This window comes from Sylvia atricapilla, chromosome 18, assembly GCF_009819655.1.
Source record: "Sylvia atricapilla isolate bSylAtr1 chromosome 18, bSylAtr1.pri, whole genome shotgun sequence".
Classification (NCBI taxonomy): domain Eukaryota; kingdom Metazoa; phylum Chordata; class Aves; order Passeriformes; family Sylviidae; genus Sylvia; species Sylvia atricapilla.
In genome coordinates, this window is record NC_089157.1 from 7,883,457 (window position 1) to 7,907,746 (window position 24,290).

Consider the following 24,290-nt stretch of genomic DNA (forward strand, 5'->3'; position numbering starts at 1 on the left):
AGTCCCTTTCCCTACCCCTCTCCCCACTCCCCTCAGGGGCAGCAAGAATTGTCACTGCCACTGCACAAGACTTTACTCTGAAGGATCTCTGGTGCATCAGCCTGGAATGGTCCATGCATTTCTGAATGACAGAACATTTTAACCAGTGTGAGTCTGGGGAAAGTCACTGGCAAAATCACTCCATCACTCCTAACATGTGTGATCTACACAGCCAATAGCCTCTGTTCAGGGACTTCAAGATCACCTTATCTGACACTTGCAAAAAATCTCCAGGAATCTGAAACTGAGAATCTGTAATTAAGCATTTTCAGAGAAAACTATACAAAAAGAATGCATATTCTTCACTGTACATTGACTCTCAAATAGTGATTTCAAAAAGGTCAGAATTTTGTCTAATATGGCCTCTAGCTCCTGCTGTAGAAATTGTAAACAGTTCCCTGTCCCCATCAAGTCTCATCACTTACCATCCTAGTCCAGCTACAGACAGAGCACGCTCAGCTCAGCTCTCACAATAACATTCCAGGTTAAATACAGCTCCAGCTATGTAGGGTACCCAGCGTGTACCAAACAATGTGAATCCCCACCCCTGCCCCCAGTGTGCCTCTGCCTATTGCTGCACAAGGTGGACCTCTTCTGGTGAAGAGCTTGTGCTCCTAAACACCTGGTTCCACTAGCCCTGGCTGAGCAAAAGCCTACAGGGATCACAGAATCATACAGCTGCTTTTAAAAGTAACTAAAGCCTGAGGCAAGGTTAAGGGGAGCACAAACCAGAGAGAATCAGAGCCCATGTGTGGGTCCTTACCTCAAACAGCGTCAGACTTTCATCGTTCAAGATGATTCTGGGAGGTGCAACAACTGAAGTTAAAAAACAAGTTATAAAACAGGACCACCTAGCAACCAGAACATCAAACACAGGTATGGGAGGCATCCCTGCTCTCTGAAGGGGTGACATGTTCGTATGCCCACAGATGCTGCTTTTTAGGCAGAAGCATAACATGACTAAGAGAGCAGGTTACACCTCCTTTGCACCGTGAAGCTGCATTTTAGGGAAGGCATCCCTTCCCAGGGCATATCTCAGGCATCAACATCCCACAGCTAGAAACAGGCTTTGTAAAGTAAGGCCAAATATTATCAACTGCACTCACACAAGTAAAATGGCAACTCTGCATCAGCAAGGTGGCTTCTTACAAAGTCTTTCAGAATGCCAACTGTGGAAAAAAAGAGAGAAAGGTTTGCTAAATTATATTTGGTTCTTCAAATGTTGGGCAAGAAGGCTAACTTGTAACAGCACAAATGCCCTCTAGAAGGTACAGAGATTGCCTTTTTCTCCAAAGTACACAGTTGCTATCACAAGTTTCTTGTAGAAAAAAACCAAACAAAACAAATCACTTTGACTTGGTGGTCCTTTGGAAAAATCTAAGGATGCCTACAAAACTATCAAAAAAGTTTGTGCAGGTAATTATGGCTGACAGCTAAAAATAAGAGGCTCTTTAGTAATAACAGTAAAAGCTACTTGGTGCATGGTCTAATCGCTTTTTGTGAACTGACAGAGGCATGAGGATACTCCCTCTCTTAGTACAGTTGGTAAAATTGGGTTTTTTCTCCTTCCTGCTTTTTGGGGTTTGTTTTGGATTGGGGAAGGGGGTGTTGTGTTTTCCCCAAAAATGTTTCATGCATTAACACGAGGAAGTCTTCAAATACATCCCAGTAACACATCATTTAGACATAAACAAGGGGATAGCAAGTGGGACAGCTTCCACACAAGGACAAGTATTTTGCCATCTCCCCCAGGTAGCCCTTAACTAACTTAACTAGCCCAAAGTCTCTTAGTCCATTCAGGGGCCCTACAACAACAGTGTAACTACCTATTGCTGCTTTTGCACAGCAGCTTTTCTTTGCCAGGCAACAAAAAGATCTGTTCAGACACACTCTCTGCTGTCACGGTGGGAGCCATGAGTTACAGCTGCACAGGATGAAGGGGTGATCAGTCTTACCAGTTTCAGTGGGATGGAAGAACCCCTGCAGAACATGGCGGTCTGGAAAACGAACTCTCAACACCACCTAGAGCAGAGACAAAGACGATTAGGACAGTGGTTTATCACTGCTCTGTAACACCTGTCCTTGGCTTAGAATCGGCAAGTTGGGATATTTTTTTGTTTTGGTTTGGTTTTTTAATGGGGAGACCTGAGGTATTTACAGGGATAGAAGAGCAACTTGGCTCACAGTGCTGTACAGCTTCTCAGGGAACGAGAAGCTGCCTGGGGGACACAAGAGCTCATCTGTCAAAGCACTACGATGTAAAAGGCAGCAGCACTTGCTCAGAGAGTAGGAGCTCCCTGTGCTAAATGATGCACAAACAGCAGACAGTCCCTCATGGACAGGTGCAGGCAGTTTATTGGCATCCTAACGTGTCCACAGCAGCAGGAATCCTCCTGACATACCTCCAGCTTGGTCAGAAAGCACTTAACTTGAGAACTGCACAATGATCATAGTTACAGAGTAAAATAAATCCAACTTGTAACATTTCAAACAGATACTAACAAAATGTCTACAGAGGCAGGCAGGAAGGCTCAGTCATACAGATTAATGTGTGCACAACAGAAGGGTTTTGAGACATCTGGAACAGAACAGAAAGAACTCTACTGCCAGTCCCTCAACCAGTGACATATTACCATATTACAGTACAGTGGTGTTCACATGGCACAACCCTTATGCAAGTCCCACAAACAATTAACAGGGATGGGATTTTGAAAAATCTCCCTATAAGTAGCTTAAGGGCCTGTGAATCGCAACTGAATCCCAAGGTCCTCAATCCCCAAGTCTGGACTAGCCAGAGGGACTGGAAAACGAACAAATACTACCTTTGGGTAACGCTCCAACTTCTCCTTCAGCTGGGACTCCTTCAAAGACTTTGTCATCAGTGGAGCTTCTTCCAGGCGTTTCCTACACACGTGGGAAGAAGGTAAGTTGTCTGTAATTTCACGATGTATTTTTACTTCATGAAGCTAGCAGAAGACCCAAGCAGGGCTGATGAGAACTGCTCAACTGTTCAGTGCATTTCTCACAGCATTTTCCCTACCTCCTGAAACTACTGAACATCAGCAAGAGTACTATAACATTACTTCTGCTGTACAAGTTTAAAAGTAAGTTGATGACAGCAGATGCAAGAAAAGATCCAAGGAGGACAGGAAAGTCTGCTTAGACTACTCAATATGAAAAGGACTTACTAATCCAAAAAAAGCAGAGACTAGGGTTGGACATGATTACTCCACACGGGCAGAAGAGCTACTGAACTTGAAAAACAATGCTGGCACAAAAAATTAGTAAGTATTAATTAGCAACAGGGGAAAAATATGAAAAGCTTCAGGTCATTAAAGAACTGGCATTGTAGATCATTATTAAAAGGAATAGTGGGTACAAAATAAAAGTCATCTTGTGTTTAAGATGAAACAATAAATGTAAGAAAGTAATTACATATTTGCCCATAAGTAAAGAAATTAGCTGACACCAAACATATCCCATACTCAGCTTTAGTATCTTTTCTTTGTATCCAAATAACTGATGTGTAACTTGCCTTTATTTTTATCCTTGGCTGTAAGGGGAAAGCATCAGCAAATTTGGAAATTGGGTATTTTTGGGGGATCTGTATTCCAGTAATCCCCAATCAAATTACTCTACGTTTGTACCACTAAATACTCCAGACCCACAAGCAGCAGAGCAATTTTCAGGCAATATTATGTGTACTCAGTGGCCTGTGGGAAAAGAATCAACGCTAAGTAAAAAGTTCAACTTGGACTTGGCTATACCATAAAGGAGACTGTTCCACAGTCTTGGAGAGTTATAGTAATGTTTAAAGGAATGCTTTGATCCACTTGAAACGAAATACATTCATGAAATTAATTTCCTTAAGGAACATACAGACAGCAAAATGCTGCTGTGACAGGAAGGCCAGTTTATCTTCATCTGAGTTTTTATTGAACTGAAGTTTGATGAAATAAAATCATGACTATTTGAAAGCAAGCTACCTTGAACAGTGCAATACATTGTTAGTCAGCTTCCTATAATTGCTCTATGTGTGTGTGTGAGTGCCTGCTCCAAACATTCTCAGGTCTTGACTTGTGGTTAAGTTGGTCTTTCTGATGAGGTCTAATAAAAGGTTAATTCTGTTACTTAGAATATAAGGTGTTCCTTACTGGCCAAAAATGCCATAAGCTCTGTGGATCACTGTCACTCTGCTCAACAACAGGACACAGCAAATCTCACTCACAGCAGAAAGGGAACTTGCCTCTCATTCTGCAGCTGTGCCAAACGTTTCCGTACATCATCCACTGTGACTTCAAAAAATTCATCAGGAAGCTCTTCTGGGCCACCAGGAAGTTGTTCCAGTAGGTCTAGGTGACATATAAGGGGCTCTCGTTCTACCAGCTACAGGAAAAAAAAGTGTACTTCAATTAGTTTTAAATGCATTGTTTTGCTTATCTTTTAAGGTTCCTGAAAAAGAGTAAAAGGACAGTATTTGCAAATACTGTCTTTTGATCTGTTCAGCTCTCTGAACTAAACCACTGCAGGGTTTCATTGCACACCTTTCAAAATTTTACCCTGGTTTCTGGTGTGCAGAAAGACCCCTTAAATAGTGAAACTTTTTGTTTTGCACTTACAAAGTAAGTACCTCACCTGAAGATCAGCCTTTGCTGCATCAGAGCACAGAGATGCAGAAGAGCAGTGCCCTGTAGGCATCAGCTGCAATAAAGGTACTTAATACATTTACTGGCAACTTCTCTACATACCAGAGCTGAGAGCAGGCACTCCAAGCTGCACACAGACACCCCTCTCACCTGCCCAGCAGGGCACAGAGAGCCTGGCTGCCTGCTCCCCCAGCCTCTGGAGCCCAGAGTTGGGTGTCATAATGGCAAACCTTCCAGTGCAACTGGGCCTAGCCTAGAACTGCAGTTGCAGTTATGAAAAAATCAAAACAAAACAAGCTAATACCAAGACTCACAACCCCCTAAAAATCTCAAATGGAAGCCACAACCACTAACATCAAGAGCATTTGCCATCTCTGCAGGCAGCAGGACTTTAATGGATCCCTCTCCAGGAAAGGTGATGGGCTGACTACTCTCTTGCCCAAAGCAGCAGCCGTGCCTGCATGTGAATACAAACCACAGCCAGAGTCAAGAATACAAGAGGCAGTTACACCTCCTGGCTCTCAAACAAGTCAAACTTTTTAAATTCCAAAACTGTTTAAAGGAACAAAGCTTGCAAACACAGAGAACAGCATACTGAAGGCTACAGGAGATGCAGGGAGGACACAGTTGGTGGCTGAAGAGGCTCGCAGGAACAAACATTTTTGGTAGTTAATCAAGCATTTCTTCCTAGTCAGCTGCCAGTTTAACAATGCCACAGGTTCTGTGAATGAACCCGTTTCCCATTTCTTCTCTCCCCATTCTCTCATACACTCTTTACAATGCTAATTAACACCCGGATGTCTTCCCTCCATCCACTCACCCCTCCCCCAGCTGCAAGTGCCAGGCATTGGCAACTTGGGAACAGGAGTCTTCTCCATTGTCTAAAGCATAACACAAATTACAAGGCAATGTTCACTCTACTTGTGGGCACTAAAGGGTAATTTGAGAAATTAAAAGATGGAGGTTGTGTGGGTGGGAGCTATGTCTACTTTTAGAAAGTTGAGCAGGGTCAGCCCTAACGAGTGGGTAAAGGAGCCTGAGTGCAGCTTTCCCCGGGCCCGGGCAGGGTGGGGGTGCCAGTGCTTCAGGAAGGACCCCAAGTGCCCAGGACCATCTGCAGGGAAGAAGCAGGCTGCACCATGATCCCAATCACTGCCCACTGATGCTCCAGTGAGTGCACATCAGAGGCCAGAGGAGAATTAATCAGGCCTCCCCAAGAACGTGTACTTTAATCTCCTCAAACAAGCTTGAGTTTCATTTCATTCTAAACACGTAGTGAAAGCAAACGTCTTCTGAAAAAGCCCAAACCCAAAAGACTGAGGAGGCATATCCTATGGCATGTGCTAGGATACAATGGAGAGAACTCTGAAGTCTGCATTAGCAAATCCTAAAGCTACCATTTTGTATTGGCTCTAACAAGAACTTTAGTTGATAGCAACAGCAGTGGGATTCCACAGGGAAAGGGCTTGCCCCTATCCAAATTATGGTCACAGCTAATGGCATCTGCCAAGGCATTGGCAATCATAAGATGGCACAAGGCAGACATATATTCCAGTCCTAAGTGTTCACTCCTCTTCCTTGTTGTGGGCTTCAACAATCCTAAAGCATGGACAGAATCCAAAAATGAACTTCCCACAATGATTACAAAAGAGACTCCAGGAGTACTAACTCACTTCCCAGCCCACTGCACACACAGTGTTTTCTGCAACTGTGATAAAACATAACTATCTCCTGTAACAATAAATAACCACCACACGATGTTCTCCTTTCCATTATGTAAATGGAGGAAAGCAAGCAGCGCATTTTGCTGTTCTACTTTTTCAAGGAGCCAAAGACACAAAGATGCTAAGCTTTGGCACCTTCCTTCTTCAAAGTCTATTCTTCTACCAAAGCTGAAACGTCAGGCACTTTTCACCATGAGGCTGAAGCCATATGTTCACAGAAAGATCTACATAAGTGCAGCCTGTGTGACAAAGTCAGGCGTCAGGAGGAATGTAGTTCACTCTGTAGTTCACTCTGTAGTTCACTCTGTAGTTCACTCTGTGGTCAGGGAAGCAGGTAAACTGAGGAAAACTCTTATGATTTAAGTGAAATAGTGGTCATTGTGCTTTCCACAGCAGCAAACTCTCCCCAGAGACCTACTTCCTCTCTACCACCTCTGGGAGCTCTAATCTCATGGTGAATCTGGTTTAAAGTTACCTTCTAATAATTAACATTCTGACATCAAAGTCAGCTTGCAGCTGTCTGTAAACCATCTTTAGCCCAAGAAACTAAAGGATGCCGGCACAGATTTTATCCAGCCTCTCTTCAGCTTCAAAAACCACACACAGGCAAAGCATTAATGGGAAGATTCTTTTACAAAAATGGACCTTTGATGTTTAAAAATAATTTGTTTTGTTTTGTTTTTTTTTTTTTTTTTTCCTCAGGACTGAAAAAGGACAAAAAGCAGATGCCATGTGGCTAGCCCTACTTGGCTGTTGCTGCTGGGAAGAGAGTAGAAGATGGCAGGAGTGGATGAGGGAACAAAATGTAATCAATCAGCAGCAAAAGTACCAGAGATCAAAGGGCTTGAAAGCAGCCGTCAAAATCACATGCTGTTTAACACAAGGACACAACTCCCCCAATAGAATCTGCAGCTGCTTCCAAAGCTGCTCTCAGAGTGGAAGGACGGCTGGCTCCAAGAAATGGTTCGAACTGGACTGCAATTCTGAGAAAGACATCAGTTCATGTGAGTCCTTCAGTCACTACCACCCAGACCATGCCCAAAAGCACAGCACCACATCAAGCTGTGAAGTCAGTGAAATGATGGAGTTCTGCCTCTCCCAGCACACAGAGAAGTGTGGGCAACAAGACTGGTGAAGGATACCACCACAAACCCCTGCACTTCTTCTCCCTTCCCAGACATAATGGAAACTCCTCCTTCCCAAATTCCTCAGACAAGAGTGCAACTGAAGCAAGCAACATATGAGACTGGACAAATCACCCAGACTACTGTTTAATTCCCCATGTTAAGGGTCTGTTTCAAAAGGTTAAATAACACTGATTAGACAGACCCAAACATGTTTCTAATATACTGAAATATTCACCACTGCAGGTTGGCATGGCCTTTTTCTACTACTTTGACAGTTCATAACTGCTCCAGAGTCCTTTCCAGGGTCTGGCATCTGTTCCTAAACAATTCAGAACTCATCAAAAATAGGCTGCAACCACAAAGAAGTCAACTAAGGTACAGTCTTTACATCAATGTGAAAGCATCCACAGTCTTGCTAAATTTCTCCTGAACTAAGCTCCCTAGGCATCCTTTCTTTCCACTTATAGCTTTCTATTGTTCAATCCTGGCAGGATCAGACCAGAGGAGATTCAAACCTCCAACTCTAGGAGGTACCAAAGAGTCGGAAACAACCAAGGGGATCTCTGAACATGAAAGTTGGCCCCAGTGATGAGCCAAAGGAGCAAGAAAAGAGCTGCTGAGAATCCAGAATGGGAAACTCTCAGTGCATAGTAACAAGGAGTAAATTATTAATTGAATGGCTCCTGTACTTCATGTTATGCTACTTGCCAGACATACCCAATCTTCCTGAAGGCATTCGCTCCTATACAGCTGCCCTACAGAAAACACACTTCAATCTCATTCCCAGGTCACTCTGGGATGGCATCACAGCACTTTTCAACCATCAGTTCTGGTATCACAACATGGGCTCAAGCACTTTTAATTTTAACAAACACAGTTTTATTTCAGAGACACCAGCAATGGTGAGATGTGCAATTTCTGTCTTTCTGGAAAATAGTTAGAGAGAGGTAGACTATTTAAAAAGCAAGATATTAAGACAAAAAACACTTCTATAAGCAGCAGAAATACAAAAGGAAAAGGATGGAAGGTTTCTGCTTCATCTGCAATACTAATAAAATTAAGTCATAGGACACAGGTAACAAAGTGGGCATCTATTCATGAAATCTGAGGCACTGAGGTGGAGGATCTTCTGGACTGTGATTTAATGCAGTTGCATTGCCTCTATTTGAACTATTCATAAAGGACACCTAGAGATTCAAAGTTTTGCCTACTTCTGGACAGCAAATTCTTAAACTCAAATCCTTCTTTCTTCCTACTTCCTTTCTGAACTCAGGCAGAACTATATGTCATCAAGGCACCTAATCCTGTAACATAGGGAAGAAGTCCCAAATCTGGAAACATCATTTTCCTCATGGGAGTGCATCCTCAGGCAAGTCAGGATTTAAAAAAAGTCTTTGTTGCCCAAACTGCAAACACATTTTCCCTTACCTGTTCTTGCTCCTTTCGCAGTTCTTGGCAGTTCTTAGACTTCTTTGGCTTAGAAGGGCCTCCAGGGCTGGAAGAAGTTGTTGGCAGCTTTGAAGATGGTACAGCTGTAGGAGAGCCCCCCAGATGCTCTCCATCTCCAAAAAAAGGGACAAATGGGGTAGGCTCAGGCTCTGGGGAATGCAATGGCTCCTCCAAGCTAGCAGGAGGATCTTTAATTGAGTCTTGCTTGTGTGTGCAGCTGTTTAAGGATACAGCCACATCCTTGTGCTCCAAGTCCTTTGGAAATGCGCTTGCTTGAGGTAGAGGCACATCCACTGCTTCTTCCATAGAGCCTTGGCTCACTGTTGGCTCATTACAAGGCACTGTGGCACCCACAACTTCCTCCCCACCAGATGAGCTGCATTTCTTCATGACAACTCTTAAAGAAGACACCAAAAGGAATAAAAATAAAATCATAATCCTAAGAGTACTGCTCTCCTTATTCTCAATGTGTCCAGGACACATAGACAACAGATGCCTCAAATACACTCTGATCTAACAACTTTCTTCTTCCAGATGCTTACAGAGAGCAAGCTCCAGTTACTGTGAAGTGTGAGGTAGAGGGTCAGGGGGTTGTGCAAAACAACAGAACAGGGTCCTGCTCCTCTGGAAGAAAACTGTCTTCCAGAGAAAAACAGCAGTCAGTTGTAAAGCATACCTTCTAATCACTCCTGCCTTCTGCATATGCTGCAAAGAGCTGGCAAGGCGATCAAAGAAAGGTTGCCCCTGCCCCAAACTCACCCCTGCCAAAAGCCAGCAGGGCCTGCAGAGGCTGGAAGTTAAGTGCCTGAGATCCAGAGCAGGGTAGAATGAAGTGGTAGCTGATTGCCCTCTCAGAGAGACTTTTAACTTTTAATTGTCTGTTCCACTCAAAGAAGAAAGAAAAAAAAAAAAAGAAAGGAAAAAAAAAAAGAAACAAACAAACAAGCTCTTTTAATCTGCACATGACTGGTCAGTGCCAGCATCTGCTGCTGTGCAAAGCACATCTGGGCAGCAGTTTGAGATAAACAGGCAGATGCAATAATTTCTGAGTGCTGCAATGTTTTACTTTGGCATCTTTTTCTGTGACTTCTTTTTTTCTTTGTCTTTCTTTTGGTACTTGAAACAAAATAAATTCACCATCAGAGTTTAAATGGAAAATAAAGAGGCAAAACTTTGCTTCTCCCAACCTGACAATGGCATTGCCTCCAATCAGGCCAAGTGATTTCAGTGTTGTCTTCTCCAGGGCATCTTTTCCTGACACCTGCAACAAAACCAGAGGAGAGTAATTATGGCCTCTGATTCCTCAGGAGAACATGTAAAGCTCTGTATAGAAAGAAGCCTGTATCCAAAGAAACACCACACGACATAAGATACAGGTGAAAACACACTTCTGCAGCTGGAAATCAGACCCGAATCCATCTGTATCAACCTGTACTGTTTTACCAAATTCAGAGCTTATTAAATCATCTCTAATGGAAGATGACCTACATATATTTTCATCCCATACACACATCCAAGTGGGATCCAACTACAGCAAAGCTACTTTTATGTCAGAAGTTAAACGACAGGCAACATCTCAGAGCTGCAAGACAGACGATTTCCTTACATACACCTCCTATTCATCTGTAATGACCTATTCCAGAATAAAGATGATCTGTCCACAGAGGTCAGTGGGAAGTAAAGAGGACAGCTAGGGAGAGTGAATTCCATAATATCCACATACAAAATATTTAACAAAACATTAATAGCAAAAGATCAAAACAGAGAAAAGCAAATATTTACGAAAATGAAAACACTGTTTCGACTCAAGCTTTAAAAGAAGTTGGAAAGAAAAACACAAATAGGTCATTGAGCTCATTTTATGGGCTCAGAGGTCTCAACGGCACAAGGTTACGCTCCAAGAGAGCTTTTTTCCATACAGACACGTCATGCTTTGAAAAGACCAACATTTTTCTACTTCCCCTCTCAAGAAAGTTCAAAGGAAACACTTTCCAGGCTGGAAAGCAGAGCTAAGTTTTCTTATGTTTTAGGGACATGAGACAGTTGAGAGGCCTTTGCTGCCTTACCTCATCTCGCATGTAAATACAGACTGGAGACAATTCACCATGCTGTTCCATCAACTCCCTGCAAGAAAAAGCAAAACACTGCAGCATCTGCAGAACAGCCGACCCCCTCCAAAACCAGTGCAGAGTAACAGTACAAAGTGAAATCAGCTGGCAACACTGTCATCCAGGTTTCTCCATGGAGTTCACAGGAGCACTACTAGACATTAGGTAAACAATTTTCAATGCATTCACTTTTTCTTAAACACAGCATAAAAGTGTAAAAACAAAGAAATAATTAAAGTAAATTCTCAAATTAGCTGATCTTAGTAGATAAATTTAGCTCATCGTTGTTCATGTGCCTCAATAACCAATCTGAAACATTACTTAGTTGTATTGGCTCTTTACTTTCCAAGTAAAAGCTTCATTATGGCTTAGACTGAACTTTCAGTGGGGAGAGATCCATTTCTTTTCACATATGCACAGCAACAAACAAAATTAAATCCCGCTCTAAAGCAGATCAGCTAAGAACAAGAAACTTGCCGTAGTATCATTTTTAAAAAAGAAAAGAGAAAGCAAATAAACAAAAACAAAGAGCATAAACTTTCAGTTTCTGGAGACCATAAAAAAAGTAAAGCCAAATGAAAGGCTGCCACTGTAGACAAAGTGAAAATCAACCCGTATATAAGCATTTCAGTGATGTAGGACACATATGAGCAATGATGCAAACTCCCAACAGCCCATCTGTAGAGGAAGACAGAAGTGAAGGACCCAGAGCACTGAGATGGGGAAAAAACAGTAAGATGCTACTCTTTCCATTTTCCTCTAGATAAGCAATTCTGAGACATTCCAGTAAAAGAGAAACTTTATTATATGTTCTCTTGATCAAATACAAAAGATAGACAGGGAAAGTACAATCACAGCCTATCACAGCAGGTCTCAGTTGTCATCCAGCAAAGATGATGTGATTTCAAAAGGGGAAAAAAAATGGATTGACACCTTCAGCAAGAAAACCTCAAATGTCTACAGAGAAGTAAAAGGCCTAAGAATTAACCAGTACATTATGCTGAAGCACTGGAATCAGTGAGAGCATTATATTCAACACCAGAAGAAGCTCTGTCACATTGGTCTCCACCTTCAGCAAAGTGAAACTCAAACTGAAATCAGACCAGAATGTGGTAAAACAAGAGGCCAAGGAGAATACTTTGCCTCTCATCTCAAGCATGCCACTCTAAAAGGTGACCAGGAAAATACTGTCCACCCTAAGACAGTGCTGGTATGGAAATACGGCTGAATTCTCAAAAGCATTTTTTCAGAAGTTTCAGACTCAGACAATTCAGCCTACCTCAGCCTGAGAAACTACAAAAGGTGAGAACATTGCCCAGGATATTCCCCAACTACACAATGAGAAGTGACAAGATTTATCTTTCTCCATAGACATCAGTAGCTCTTCTTAGCACATTCTGCCTCAAACTCCCTGTGCTTGCAGTTGCACCAGGAGATCCCTTGGTAAGGAGCTGTACGTACCCTCCGCACTGCAACAGTTGGTTTATCACGAAACACAGACAACAGCTGTAACTCCTCCTCCTGTGGTAAACCCCCTTGATCTTACTGCTCTCTACAGTCCAGTCACAGGAGGGTAGGTGAGGGGAAAACCACCTCTCTACAAAGCAGATAAGGAAATCCACCTGGAAGCCCAGGAGCATGACACATCCTTGCTCACCTCCTGAGGCCTCTGGAGCCAGTTCCTGAGGTCAGCTCAGCATTTTATGCCTGACTACATCAGTGTTTGGTACCCAACACCTAAGGAGCTTTGCAAATGACTGACTTACAGGGTTATGTGAACACTTCCACTTACCTGTCTCTTTGGCCACCAGATTCTAGTCCCTGCAGTTAATTTCACAGGAAAAACCAAAACCTGCAGGACCCTGGTGGCCTGAAAAAATTCCAGTAGTCTTCAGTGAAAATTACAAGTTTTGGAAAGGTATTTCTACTTCACATTACCCTGCACTGTTTGTAATTCCCCAGTAGCAATAATAACCACACTTTCTTCTAAATACATCTGCAAAACATTGATCAACTTGGCATTCAAGTGTCACAAAATTTAAGCAGAAACTCAGACTGCTTCTATCTAGTATATCACTTACACCTATACTTGTACATTCCCTACCTTGTGCCTAAATTTGCAAGCATCTGGGGCATGGAACAGGATACAACTCTAAGAACATTATGTCAGTGATCAACGCTTGCTGCATTGTGACTTTTCCTGGAAAGGAGTTTAATGAACAGAGACCCACCACTTAAAACAGTGTGCCTTCAGCATCGCACAGTTTAAACACTTCTATTTTGAGATGCAATATTACCAGAAACAAAGTTCTGGCAAGGAGTTATGTAGGAAAAGGATCCCTTAAGTAACAGTCAACATCTACTCGGTCAATCAAGCATCTGGTTCTGAAGTGATTGCACATTATGTGGTCTGTCTGTGCTGCAGCCACACTGACTGCTGCTCTCAGAAAAGCTGGGAACTTCACAAACAGATATGCAATACACCCAGCCAGCAGGGAAAGACCACCCTAGGACACGGGTAACATTTCCTGTTTTGGTAACAAGGAAATAACCTTTTGCACTTTAGAAACCTGCTTGCCCAGCAGAGGATCAGAGTCTGCAGAGCCAAACAGGTCTTACTGCTCTCAATGCAGCAATTCTGATCAATGCTCAGTTAAGTATCACCATGTTCACAGCTACTTAACAACAACAGCTTTGTCAGTATTATCTCAGTCTTTCTGTTACATCCAAAACGCTTGCTGGAGGAGCAGATTAGAGGAATATATATAGAATCACTGTATTACACCATATTTTAACACATACCTATTTAGCCCAGCATGAAGTGACAAAAGAAACTGAACTGGGAGGGAGTCAACCAGCCTATGAAGTGGAAAATGAAGGGAAATAACCACTAAATTCCATGAAAAATCATCAAGAACATTTAAACTTAGACTCAAAACTCAACTACAATGATATGTAAGTGAAACCAAAAGCCATTCAGGATCGAGAGTGCCACTGGAAAATTATGATACTCAATCTTTGAGTAATTCTCAAGAGCCAGAGAACATCAACAGTTTCTAGCTGAAGGACGTGAGGGACCAAATCTGTTAAGCACTAACCAAAACTGAGATGTTTAATTGTAGCAGCCTATAGCCATCTTGATCAAATGGTTAAAAGCTTACAACAGCACAGTGGTACAGGACAAGGCAGGTGAGAAGGAAACTCAGAGGTAGAGCAAATCCAAACAGGGCAAGCTACAAAACCAGTCCTGAGGGTTAGGTCTATCTTAGGAAAGTCAGCAGCTGAGAACTACTTCCAGACCAGTTGCAACATATTCCAAAGAGTTTACAGTACCAAGATTGTAAGACTGCTATTTCAGAACACTTCTCCCAGCCACCACAACAAATCCCATTGTGCAGGAAGTAAGAGGCACACCAGAGCATCCAGAATACTATATTCAAGTCTCAGATTATGAAAAACAGTTAACTCTCTGACTCAAGGTGAACAACTAAACCAACACTAGAATAGGGTTGCCTATTTATGATCCTGCAATTAGTTATTCTCTTTCAGAAACAAAAAGCACTATACAATGCTCTGCAGGAATCAAGAGATTAAGTTGCTCATACAAAAGAACATTGTCTTGTGACACAAAACCTAGGCTCCAACCTCCCTCACTCCTCTGGCAGCAGTACCTGAGGAAATTCCCAAAGCAAATGCCGGATGATGAAAGGCAGAAAAAAAAAAATCTTGTCTCAACTGGAGAATTGGAACAAAAGATCACCAGAGTGCCTTCAGCACACTATAGCAGGTTACTGCACTCAGACTTCTCCAGACAATCCAGGAAAGACACTCATCTCCACTGTATTTTCAATAGGTTTTGCTTCCAATTAAGATTAGCTGCATCCCCTGAGGAATCCTCAATAACGGTGAACAAAAGATAAAGGACTGATGAGACACAGAGAAACAGTACAGAATCACAGAAAAGGCAGACAGAACAGCCCAGGGAATAAAAGCTTGAATCTCAAGCTGCTGTCTGTCAGGAAAGGTGGATGACAAACATTTACAAGAAAAAAAGTCTTAGGGACAATGGAACACATCCTCACCAAGGACCAGTAGGAGAGGAAGCCAGTTCGACTTACAGAATCTGGTTTCATTCACCTTTCCAAAAAATGCTTTTCACTTCTATCCAAGCAACTCTTTGAAGAGTCTCCTAAAAATGCATAGAAAATATTGAAAGGATGACCCCATAGACATAGTGAAGAATCATGACTATCAAGGACGTCCCTGAGTGTCCAAAGCACAACTGTTCTATGGACAACACCCTATAAAGCTGCTGAAGCTGCAAGGCAGGCAAGAATGGGAGATAGAAACACAGGCTTCTTGCTCACAGGGCAGACAACACTGTGCCCTCAACCAGCCTCTGAAGCACAGACTCCACGCAAAGCTCCCCAGAGACTTATTTTTGTCTAACTCTTGGAAGCAGCAGGCTCCTCCTCCAGCTGCTGCTAATCCATTACATGCACCCACTGAGGCAAGCACACACATCAAACATACTGTCCTCTCTTTGATGTGCTGCTCTTCAGAAGGGGAACGGCAAGCAGATTAGATTCCTTCATGTAGTGATCTGACAGGGCCTGTAAACATCTTGTGCAAGGACTGCCGCACGCTGAGAGGAGGAGCAGCCCTACAATAGCTTCCAGACCTTCTTCAGACCCAATTAGCCAAGATGGATGCTGGAAACCCACGGGAAATTCCAGTGGATTTAGAATGCTTCCCCTCACGCACTTAGAGCGGCTGAGCATTCCAGGAAAACATCTCCAGTTGGAAAGTCCAAGGAAGGATTCAGCAAACATCAACAATTAGCTGACTAGTTAGTCAACTGCATCAAAACACATTCAACAGCAACTCGGCCCATTAAATCCATACAGATGGCTGTAGATCCAGCTTGTTCTGTGACTAAATCACATGCGGCACCTTTGCTGCTTGTTGAACTTAACCAAGATTGCAAAGTCCATCCAAACATCTGAACTCAGCTTCCAGAGGGCAGAAAAGAGCAGCTGTGTTCTGAACTGAAGTTATGAATACTTAGTACACTGCAGCAGTTAAAAGCTTAAGAAGAGCAATGTGCATATTAACTAGTAATATTACAATGACCTGCAACCAATAAAGCTACCTCGAAAGAGCAGAATTTTATGAAAAGCTCAAAATCTAAACCAAAGAAACAGTTAATTAGTATGTGAGAATGCCACACAAAGGTTGTAATTGTGAATTACTACTGACTCCAACTAGTCTAGCAGACCTGAACTGCAACAGGCACTCCTCTCCTCACAGAGAGCACAGAGGATATAGTACGAGACAAGAGGGGTCTTAAAACACTCAGGAAAATTACACCTGTGTTTTTTGTCCTACCTCTTTCCTCAATTAAAAGAAAGATAATTCTTTTATCTCTAGCATTTGCAGGAATACTGTTCCTTTACTTATGAATAAATGTCACATTGTAGACCTGGCCCATGATTAAAGCTTGAAGCTGTCACAGCTTCAAGACTTCCTCTTCCAAACCATGAAAAATAGAAAAGAAGTGCCTTTCTTTGAGAAAACTTTATTAGCTTGACATTTCAAAATGATACAGCCTTTTAAAATCAATGCTAAAGACAAGAGGTAGCACTCAATGTAGACTGGACTAAAACAGTGAGATTTCTAACCCATATAAACATTCAAAAAAATGCAGAACCAGAAATTCTTCCATTTAAACGGGATCTATTGAGTCTTTTGAAGATTCCACCTTAACCTGCTGAGAGCTCCAGATTTCTTTGAAGAACTTGCACAACAGAAAGCCTCAAAAGCAGCACCAACCCGTAAGAAAGAGCCCCCTGCATTATAGGGAACTGCAGCACAGAAATACTGGGCGTCAAGATCATCCAGGCTTGACACACACATCTCTAGCACTAACGTAACTTCAAACAGGTTTGTGTAAAAGAAAGGTGGCACAACATACCCCAGTATCTTCACAGCTTTAGCAGTTTGCTACAGTTTATGCCCTGAATCAGGAGTGGTACTCCTGGATTAAAAAAACAGTAATAAAACTATGGATTGTCAAACCTGAAAGAGCAATGAAAATGCAAACATCTCTGTTATAAAGGAGAAACTGCAATCAAATAAACACAAATTCTACCAATCTGAAGGATATAGCTGGATCACTGTAACAAGTAATTAGTGGCATGCAGAGATCCATCCAAATAAGTATCTTCTCACTGTATTGCTTACCTGATCTTTGCAAAATGGTTGAGAACTTCCCACAAAGTCTGTTGGCAGAGGAAGGTGTCTTGCAAACGGGAGCCATCATCTAGCTGTAATGCTATCCGAACCTATAAGAACACCACAATGAATTCATCTGAAATTTGAAAAAAAGTTTATTTTTCTTCAAAACTTTTAAAAATGTTTCAGTGCTTCTTGTTCATCTGTGCAGGCATTCTGGCCTGAATTCCTGTTTGTTGGGATAAATGGCTCCTGAGCATGGGGAAGGCCATCCTGGAATACTAACCAGCTTTCATGGGCCCCTCTCCCCTGCCGTACCTTGAACTGGACCATACTCAGAGAAAAGCCAATGCAAACATCCCAAATAATGTGCCACCAAGAGCAATGGAGGTGTTGTTTTATACTAGATGAAACTTTACAGTAAGGGTCTTCACAGCCACATAAAACAAATTCCAATAACTCAGACATGACTGATGCAGCTGCACCATATAAAACACCAACACAAAGCTCTGTCGATTTCAGCATCATTTTGCAGAACAACTTCCCTGGGACAAAACAGTTTACTTGCATATCCACACAGAGAAACAATTCACATAGTTCCTATCTATCCTAAGCAAGCAGTCCAAAGAAATTACATTTGTAACTTGCAACTCACTAATGCTTCCTAACCATCCCATTTTGACATACAATTTAAGAGAGAAGTAGCAAAAAATCTCAACAATAATTCTGGTCAGTATATCGAGTTCCTGAACACCTGCAGAAAAAGGCAAGGGCCAGCCAGTGGCCAATTTTAACAGGTGCTTTCCAACCTAGAATGAGAATATCCACATAAATTATCAGGTGCCACACAGACTTTAAGAGAATTGCTTGCCTACCTCTCCCCCACAATCAATCAAAGGAATTTCTAAAGTGAACATACGCTGGGGTCGGTTCTGAAAAAATTCAAACTCCTGATTGTCCCAAAGGAAAAGTTTAGCAGCTAACCAAGAGACAGAGAATGGCAGACCACTTCAGGTGTTATCGTCACCTTTTAGAGAATATTCAGCCTTTTTCAGAATGTCTAACTCTTAAGTTTCCCCAACTAGCTCACTTGTCTAAAGAAAAATCATATAAAGTCCTGTAGCCACTGGATAGAACCTGGTTTCACCAGTCAGCTTTAGTTTTCAGAAGTCCATAAAAACCAGCCTTAGTCCAGAGCCTGAGAAGGACATCAGCCCAAGACAGCCAAAGCCACTTTGTTTCATTCTGTGTTTTCATGTGTCCCTACTAACGCTCTCAGTGCAGCCTCCCACTGAGTGCAAGGTCTGTGTACAAGCACGAGGACAGGGGCTACAGAGAGATGGGAAAGAGACATCACACATTCCAGCAATCCACTGTGATTTCCATGGAGAAATATGTTTGTCATCTGCCTTGGCTCCCGCCAGTCCTCACAGGACTGCAAATGCTGATCTGCTGGAGACAGGAATTTCTCTACATAACGGAAACAGTGGCATCATTAATAATGAACTGACAGCACAATGTCGTTTCATCCCACCACTAACACAACCTCCTGGTTTCTCCTACATGGGAGACAAGCCTTAGATTACTCTCAGCTACAGCAGAGCGATGACAGCTGACATCACCATTCTGTAAGAATCCAGCCCAGAAATTCAGACTACCAGTTGCATCAGTTTTTGGGCAGCAGTTCAAAGCTAAACATCTCACGAAAGTCCTATTCAGTCCATTAGAAAAATCTCTTCAAAAACCCCAGGGGCTACATACAATAACAGAGACCAGTGCCAATTATCATCTAAGTTTACAAACATTTATACAAGAGGCTGACAACTTTAACACCAGAGCTGTACTGATGGTGCTCCTGCGTCACCTGCCATCACAAATGGAATTTGTTCCATTTTTCTCTAAAGAATGGTCTTACAGGAAACAATGTTTTCCACACGCAAAGGCAAATCCAAAAGCCTTCTATTTTTAAAACATCAAATTTGGTGAACAAACTCATGATTTATCAAAACCTGTATTCTGTCTCTAGGGTAATTGCTGTCACTACAGGAAAGCACACCTACTTCCACACACATAATCTAAACAGAACATACAATAACAAAAGACACAGAATCAAACTCATCCCAACATTACCACAGCTAGCTGGCATGACTGAGTCTGCATCTCAGCTGCCAAACATCCCAGTCACAATCACCTGGATGTTATAAAATTCCCTATTTTTTAACACATACTCCCTGTGGCAGGGAACTATCTTTAGTCAGTCATTCCGTACAAAGTCTTTTCTTACACTGTGAAAGCCTCCCAAGTAAAATCTGCTCAAGTTTGTGGGGCAGGGACTCTGTTGGACTCCACTCTTCACATGTGCATTTGCTGCATCTCCTCACCTTCATGACATAGCAACCAGCACTCCCAGGGAAGCCTCACTTCTGCAGATTGTTCTGCTGAACTGCAACTAAATAGTAACAACTTACACTTCTATTAGCTATTCTCTTTAGTGATCTGAAGTAATGATTCCATACTACAATCCCTCTCCTAACAGTGAACAATCCTTCTTGCCCTTTCTCACAATGTAACTTCAGGGAAAAAATTAAACCACTGTTTTCCTTCAGTACCTCCCAAACTGCATGCAAATGTCAGATATGGTCATCACTGCATCATTTCAAGAGTAATACTTTTGTCTGGAAGACAAACTCCATTCCACTGCAACATTTCACTGAAAATTCTAAGCAGATGCTACTGGTATGTGGTATTTTTTTAAGTAAAGACGTCATTTGAAGCACAAGCGTCTTTCTACCCCCAAATCAGAAAAAAGGAATTAGTGCCAAAACAAAGTACATGGAGGTTTTACAGACAAAAATATGAACTCCAGGGACCCCCAAAACTGTGACACAGTGAACTAAAGCAGAGACTCCAAAGCCTTCTCACACCACAAAGTTCACTTTTCAATGTACCAGTTTCTCTCTGTGACAGCTAGAGCAACTGCCTTTAACGAACACCACTAATACTGTTTGGCTGACAGACATTAAGAGATCAGCACCAACGGACCTGAAACTTACATGAAAATCGAGAAATTTCCTATGAGGAAGTTAACAAATAGTAAGATGACTGCTAGTGGTAGACAAATCTCCATTCCTAGGCTACTTAAATAAGACCACACATAATTTTTACAACATGAAGAGTTCACTCTCAGTAACACTTATCTACAGCTTGAAAAGTCAGGCCTATGGTCACAGGGATATGTATAAAAGATTTTTACACTCCTAAAAGTGGCTATAATTTCTAGAGAAAACAGTATCCATAAACCCTGTGCAAATAATACTAAATAGGGACATCTGGCCACTGATGAACACAGAACATGTCACAAAAGAATCTAACGCTGTGTGAACACACCATGAACACCAATGCTGGGAAAGCAGCAAAAGAGGATTCTGCAAGAATCTGAGATTTAGTGAAAATCCAGAGCTGGACAACAGCAACTGAAACAGAAATTAGGAAAGGGAACTGAATTAGTCGTCACTGATGTTTAACTTCTTAGCTATCCACTAAGCTATTTACTAGTTTTTCAGCTCCCCAAACCATCCCACTCTCCTCCAGCACAGCTGCTACCCAGTGTTCATGCAAACTAAGTAAAGACTTTCAGCTACTTAATTACCATTTTCGACTGCATTGCAGCCAGTCTTCAGCTGGTCTCTCACATAGGCATTGGCCATGCCGGCCTGTGCTCTTGACCATTAGATCTGATGGGATCATTTCAGCACAAGTGGTAACTGAACAAATAAGGTCACATTGCCTAAATGAACATACCGTGGTTCCAGCTCCTGCTCTGTTAGAGACTGGCACCATTTCCAGTTTGGCATTGTTGGGCAGCCTAGCAAATCTCCACTGCAAAGACAGGTCCAAAACATTCCTCTGAAATCTGAAGGAGAACAGAGCCTATGAGCAATACAAAGTCCAGATATTGTGCAAGAGAATTCCCAGGAGGCTGACTAGAAGCCATAGAAGATGATTCAATAATGAACAATTGATAATTATAAACGCATCATCAACAAAAGCTAACCGGCACATCAAAACAGCTGCAGTTTGTAGAGGCTGCAGAAAAGATACCCAAAACTATGTACTTCCTTTACAGGTTTCAAAAAGATAAACAGCAACCAACTACATAACCATGGTGAAGCCTGGTTAAATACCAATGTACCTTTTTTTTTTTCTTTTTTTTTTTTTTTTTTTTTTTTTTTTTTTTTCTTTTTGTGCTACTCAGATAAATGAGCTTTCAATTAAAACGCCACAAAAGCAGAGGGTCAAACCCCCAGGTAAGAGGAAAGACGGGCGTTGCTGGTCTGTGGCCTGGATGAGGTGCACGCGTGGGTGTCCCGTGGCAGCGACATGGGGCCTCGCCCTCTGTCCCAGCAGCGCAAGGAACATGGCACAGGGACATCGGGACGAACCGACCTGAACCGGGCTCAGTGTGTGCCCCGGCCCCTCGTACTCCCACCGCCCGCCGCGGGCTCCGCCGGGCGCTGGGCACCCCGGGGACGGGGCGCGGGCTCCGGCAGCGCCAGGCCCGGCGCGGAGAGCGGCCGCGGGCAGCCGGACCCGGGCCCGGCCTCACGGCGACACTCACTTCAGGCCGTACTCGCCAGGGCTGCCACCCTGCTTCCTGCAGACCTCCTCGAGGACCTGCGGAAAGAAGAGAGGCGTCACGGCCGGCCTGCGGCCCCGCCACCGTCTTGCCCTCAGCCCCCTCCCCGCAGCGGACCCACCTGGAGCAGGACCGTGCCGGGCCCCACCCGCACCGTGACCCGCCGCCCGCTGGGCGCCAACACCGACACCGCGGCGCCGCCCCCGCCCGCCGCCGCCATCTTTCCGTGCCGTGCCAGCCCCGCGCGGCCGGGGCGGAGCCGGCCCGGGGCCGTCCTGCTGCGGGCCCGCCCCGGCCGCACCGGAGGGGGATACGGCGGCGGCACTGCTCTGCCCCGGCCCGGCCCGGCGGCTGCGGAAACGAGCCGTCGCGGACGGGTCCCGGCCTGGCGGAGCCGGCCTGCGGAGGGACGGGCAGGCGGCTCTAAGGCCAACGCAGTTCGCTGGGCCGAGGGGGGCTGGCGGCGGCAGCCCTTGGACGGGGCAGACGGTGGGCGGCTCGGGCTGTTCCCCGGCGTTGGGCGGGGGCTACCGCCGGCCCTGCCCGCTGGGCCGGGGCGGGGGCGCCTCCGGAGCCACCGGAGCTCCGCGGGCAGCGGCAGGGGAGCCAGCCGCACGGCCCGCTGTGGCTGACGGCGCTTTGTGCTGTCCCTTGGGCTTCCAGTGTCGGGATCGGCCACCTTCTCCAGGGAAATAAAACATTTTGTCCTTGTACCGGGACCCTGCCCGGCAGCGCAGGCGGCGACCCCGAGCCCAGGGCCGGCCAGCTCGGGCATCCCCAGGTAGCGCTGGTGGCCAGAAATCCCTTGGGCTGAAGGATTCGTGTCTCTCTCCCAAGCAGTGATACCGAAAATCCCTGCTCGTACAGGGACGGTTCTCCCGGGCCAAGTAACAGCCCTGGCGAACGCCGCGTGTCACAGGGGAAAGGGGAGAGCATCCTTCCCAGCGCCACGAGAGTGCCCAGGCAGTGTCACAATCGGGGCGCCGTTGGTCAGACAAAGCACAGCATCCTGCTAACCCTGAAAGCCATGTTTTCTTTGGGGTAAAAAAAAATAATAAAGGAGAAAAAGGAAAAAGATGATTTGGAACCTCGTGGTCAGTGCTGCAAACTCAGATGGTCAGAAGAGATGGCTGCAGCCAAGGAACCTAAATTATCATGCATTTCACAACACACAATTTCCCAGAGACTTTATTTCATTTATGGGTTTCCCCTTCAGTCTCAGCATGGCCTCTGCATCAAAGGCACTCTCAGATTCGATGACAGTCTGTTTAGTTTGCTATCATAAAAACAAAACAACTCACTAGAAAAAAAAAAAAAAAAAAAGCCACCAAAACTTTTAGTTCGAGTAACCGCTGGAATTTATTTAGCCTAAGTTGTAACCACATGCCAAATAGTTTCTCTTTTTCTCCATTTCTTCTATATTTATCCTATATGTTAAGCTTAAGTCTCCACCTCTATCCCCAGCACCCACAAAAATGTCTGGTTTGTTTGGCTTGTAAAGGAAAAAGATCCTGTCAAGGAAGGACACTACCATAAAAGATAATGCTTGTGTTTACCATATCAGCAGTGTCAGAGAATGGAGAAAAATGGGAATTTTAATGATGGGGAGACTTACCCTGGTTTATGCATGTGGATGCCTAAGTCCACCCAATACCATAACTGTTCAGTGAGATGTAGAAATAGTAACAAAAGATGCCCAGGTGTAAAATGTTTAAAACAATGCTTAAAAAGGTCTTTACATTTTGTTTATTCCATTGGGCAGCATCATTGCCATCATATTTATAGAGCTACAGTGTTCAGAATATATAGTCTTCTACCTTTTCAATTGCCTTTTGCTGTAAATATACATGAAGAAGTGTGAGGACTTAAGGGCAAGGTTTTTTGAAAGCTGGCACACCTGTCCAAAAAAAGGGTGCAACAAATATCTGATATTCAAGTACTTCTTAGTCTTTAAAACAGAGAGAGATCCAAAGCTCTGCAACTATCTCACGCATAATGAAGATACCCCATTCTTCCACTAATTAATATTTTGCTGGAGGAGAAGAAGCAATTAAGATGACTTAGTTAACTGCAGTGGCTATTGCCCGCTCAGGCAGAGCAGCCATTCCAATTTGAAAGACACATTTTGGGTTTCATAGCCCAAAACACTGGTCTCATTTCTGGATGGGTGTAGCTCCTATTTGATGTCTGAAGCAGGCAGCTGTTTCCTTTTTTGCATCTGGAAGTAACATATCCCTTAAAGAAATGTTGCTCCTGTTAAAAAGACACCAATGTCATTTGAGCTGAACATTTCCAAATTGTGGGATTAGAGGTGATTCTGATTATTA

General features: G+C 43.6%; 1 protein-coding gene across 1 annotated transcript in view; it reads right to left on the minus strand.

Annotated features, from left to right (window-relative positions):
* The window catches only part of ASPSCR1 (ASPSCR1 tether for SLC2A4, UBX domain containing), a 38,182-nt gene extending 15,981 nt beyond the window's left edge, over window positions 1-22,201 (minus strand). The window contains exons 1-12 of the mRNA XM_066332227.1: window positions 22,085-22,201; window positions 21,946-22,001; window positions 21,129-21,240; window positions 17,337-17,437; window positions 11,052-11,109; window positions 10,173-10,246; window positions 8,965-9,382; window positions 4,286-4,425; window positions 2,862-2,943; window positions 1,995-2,061; window positions 1,146-1,208; window positions 803-855 (exon numbers count right to left, since the gene is read on the minus strand). Of these exons, the coding sequence (XP_066188324.1) occupies window positions 803-855; window positions 1,146-1,208; window positions 1,995-2,061; window positions 2,862-2,943; window positions 4,286-4,425; window positions 8,965-9,382; window positions 10,173-10,246; window positions 11,052-11,109; window positions 17,337-17,437; window positions 21,129-21,240; window positions 21,946-22,001; window positions 22,085-22,183 (1,323 nt within the window). The 5' untranslated portion in view covers window positions 22,184-22,201. The remainder of the gene's footprint in view (window positions 1-802; window positions 856-1,145; window positions 1,209-1,994; window positions 2,062-2,861; window positions 2,944-4,285; window positions 4,426-8,964; window positions 9,383-10,172; window positions 10,247-11,051; window positions 11,110-17,336; window positions 17,438-21,128; window positions 21,241-21,945; window positions 22,002-22,084) is intronic.
* Window positions 22,202-24,290: the final 2,089 nt, after the last annotated feature.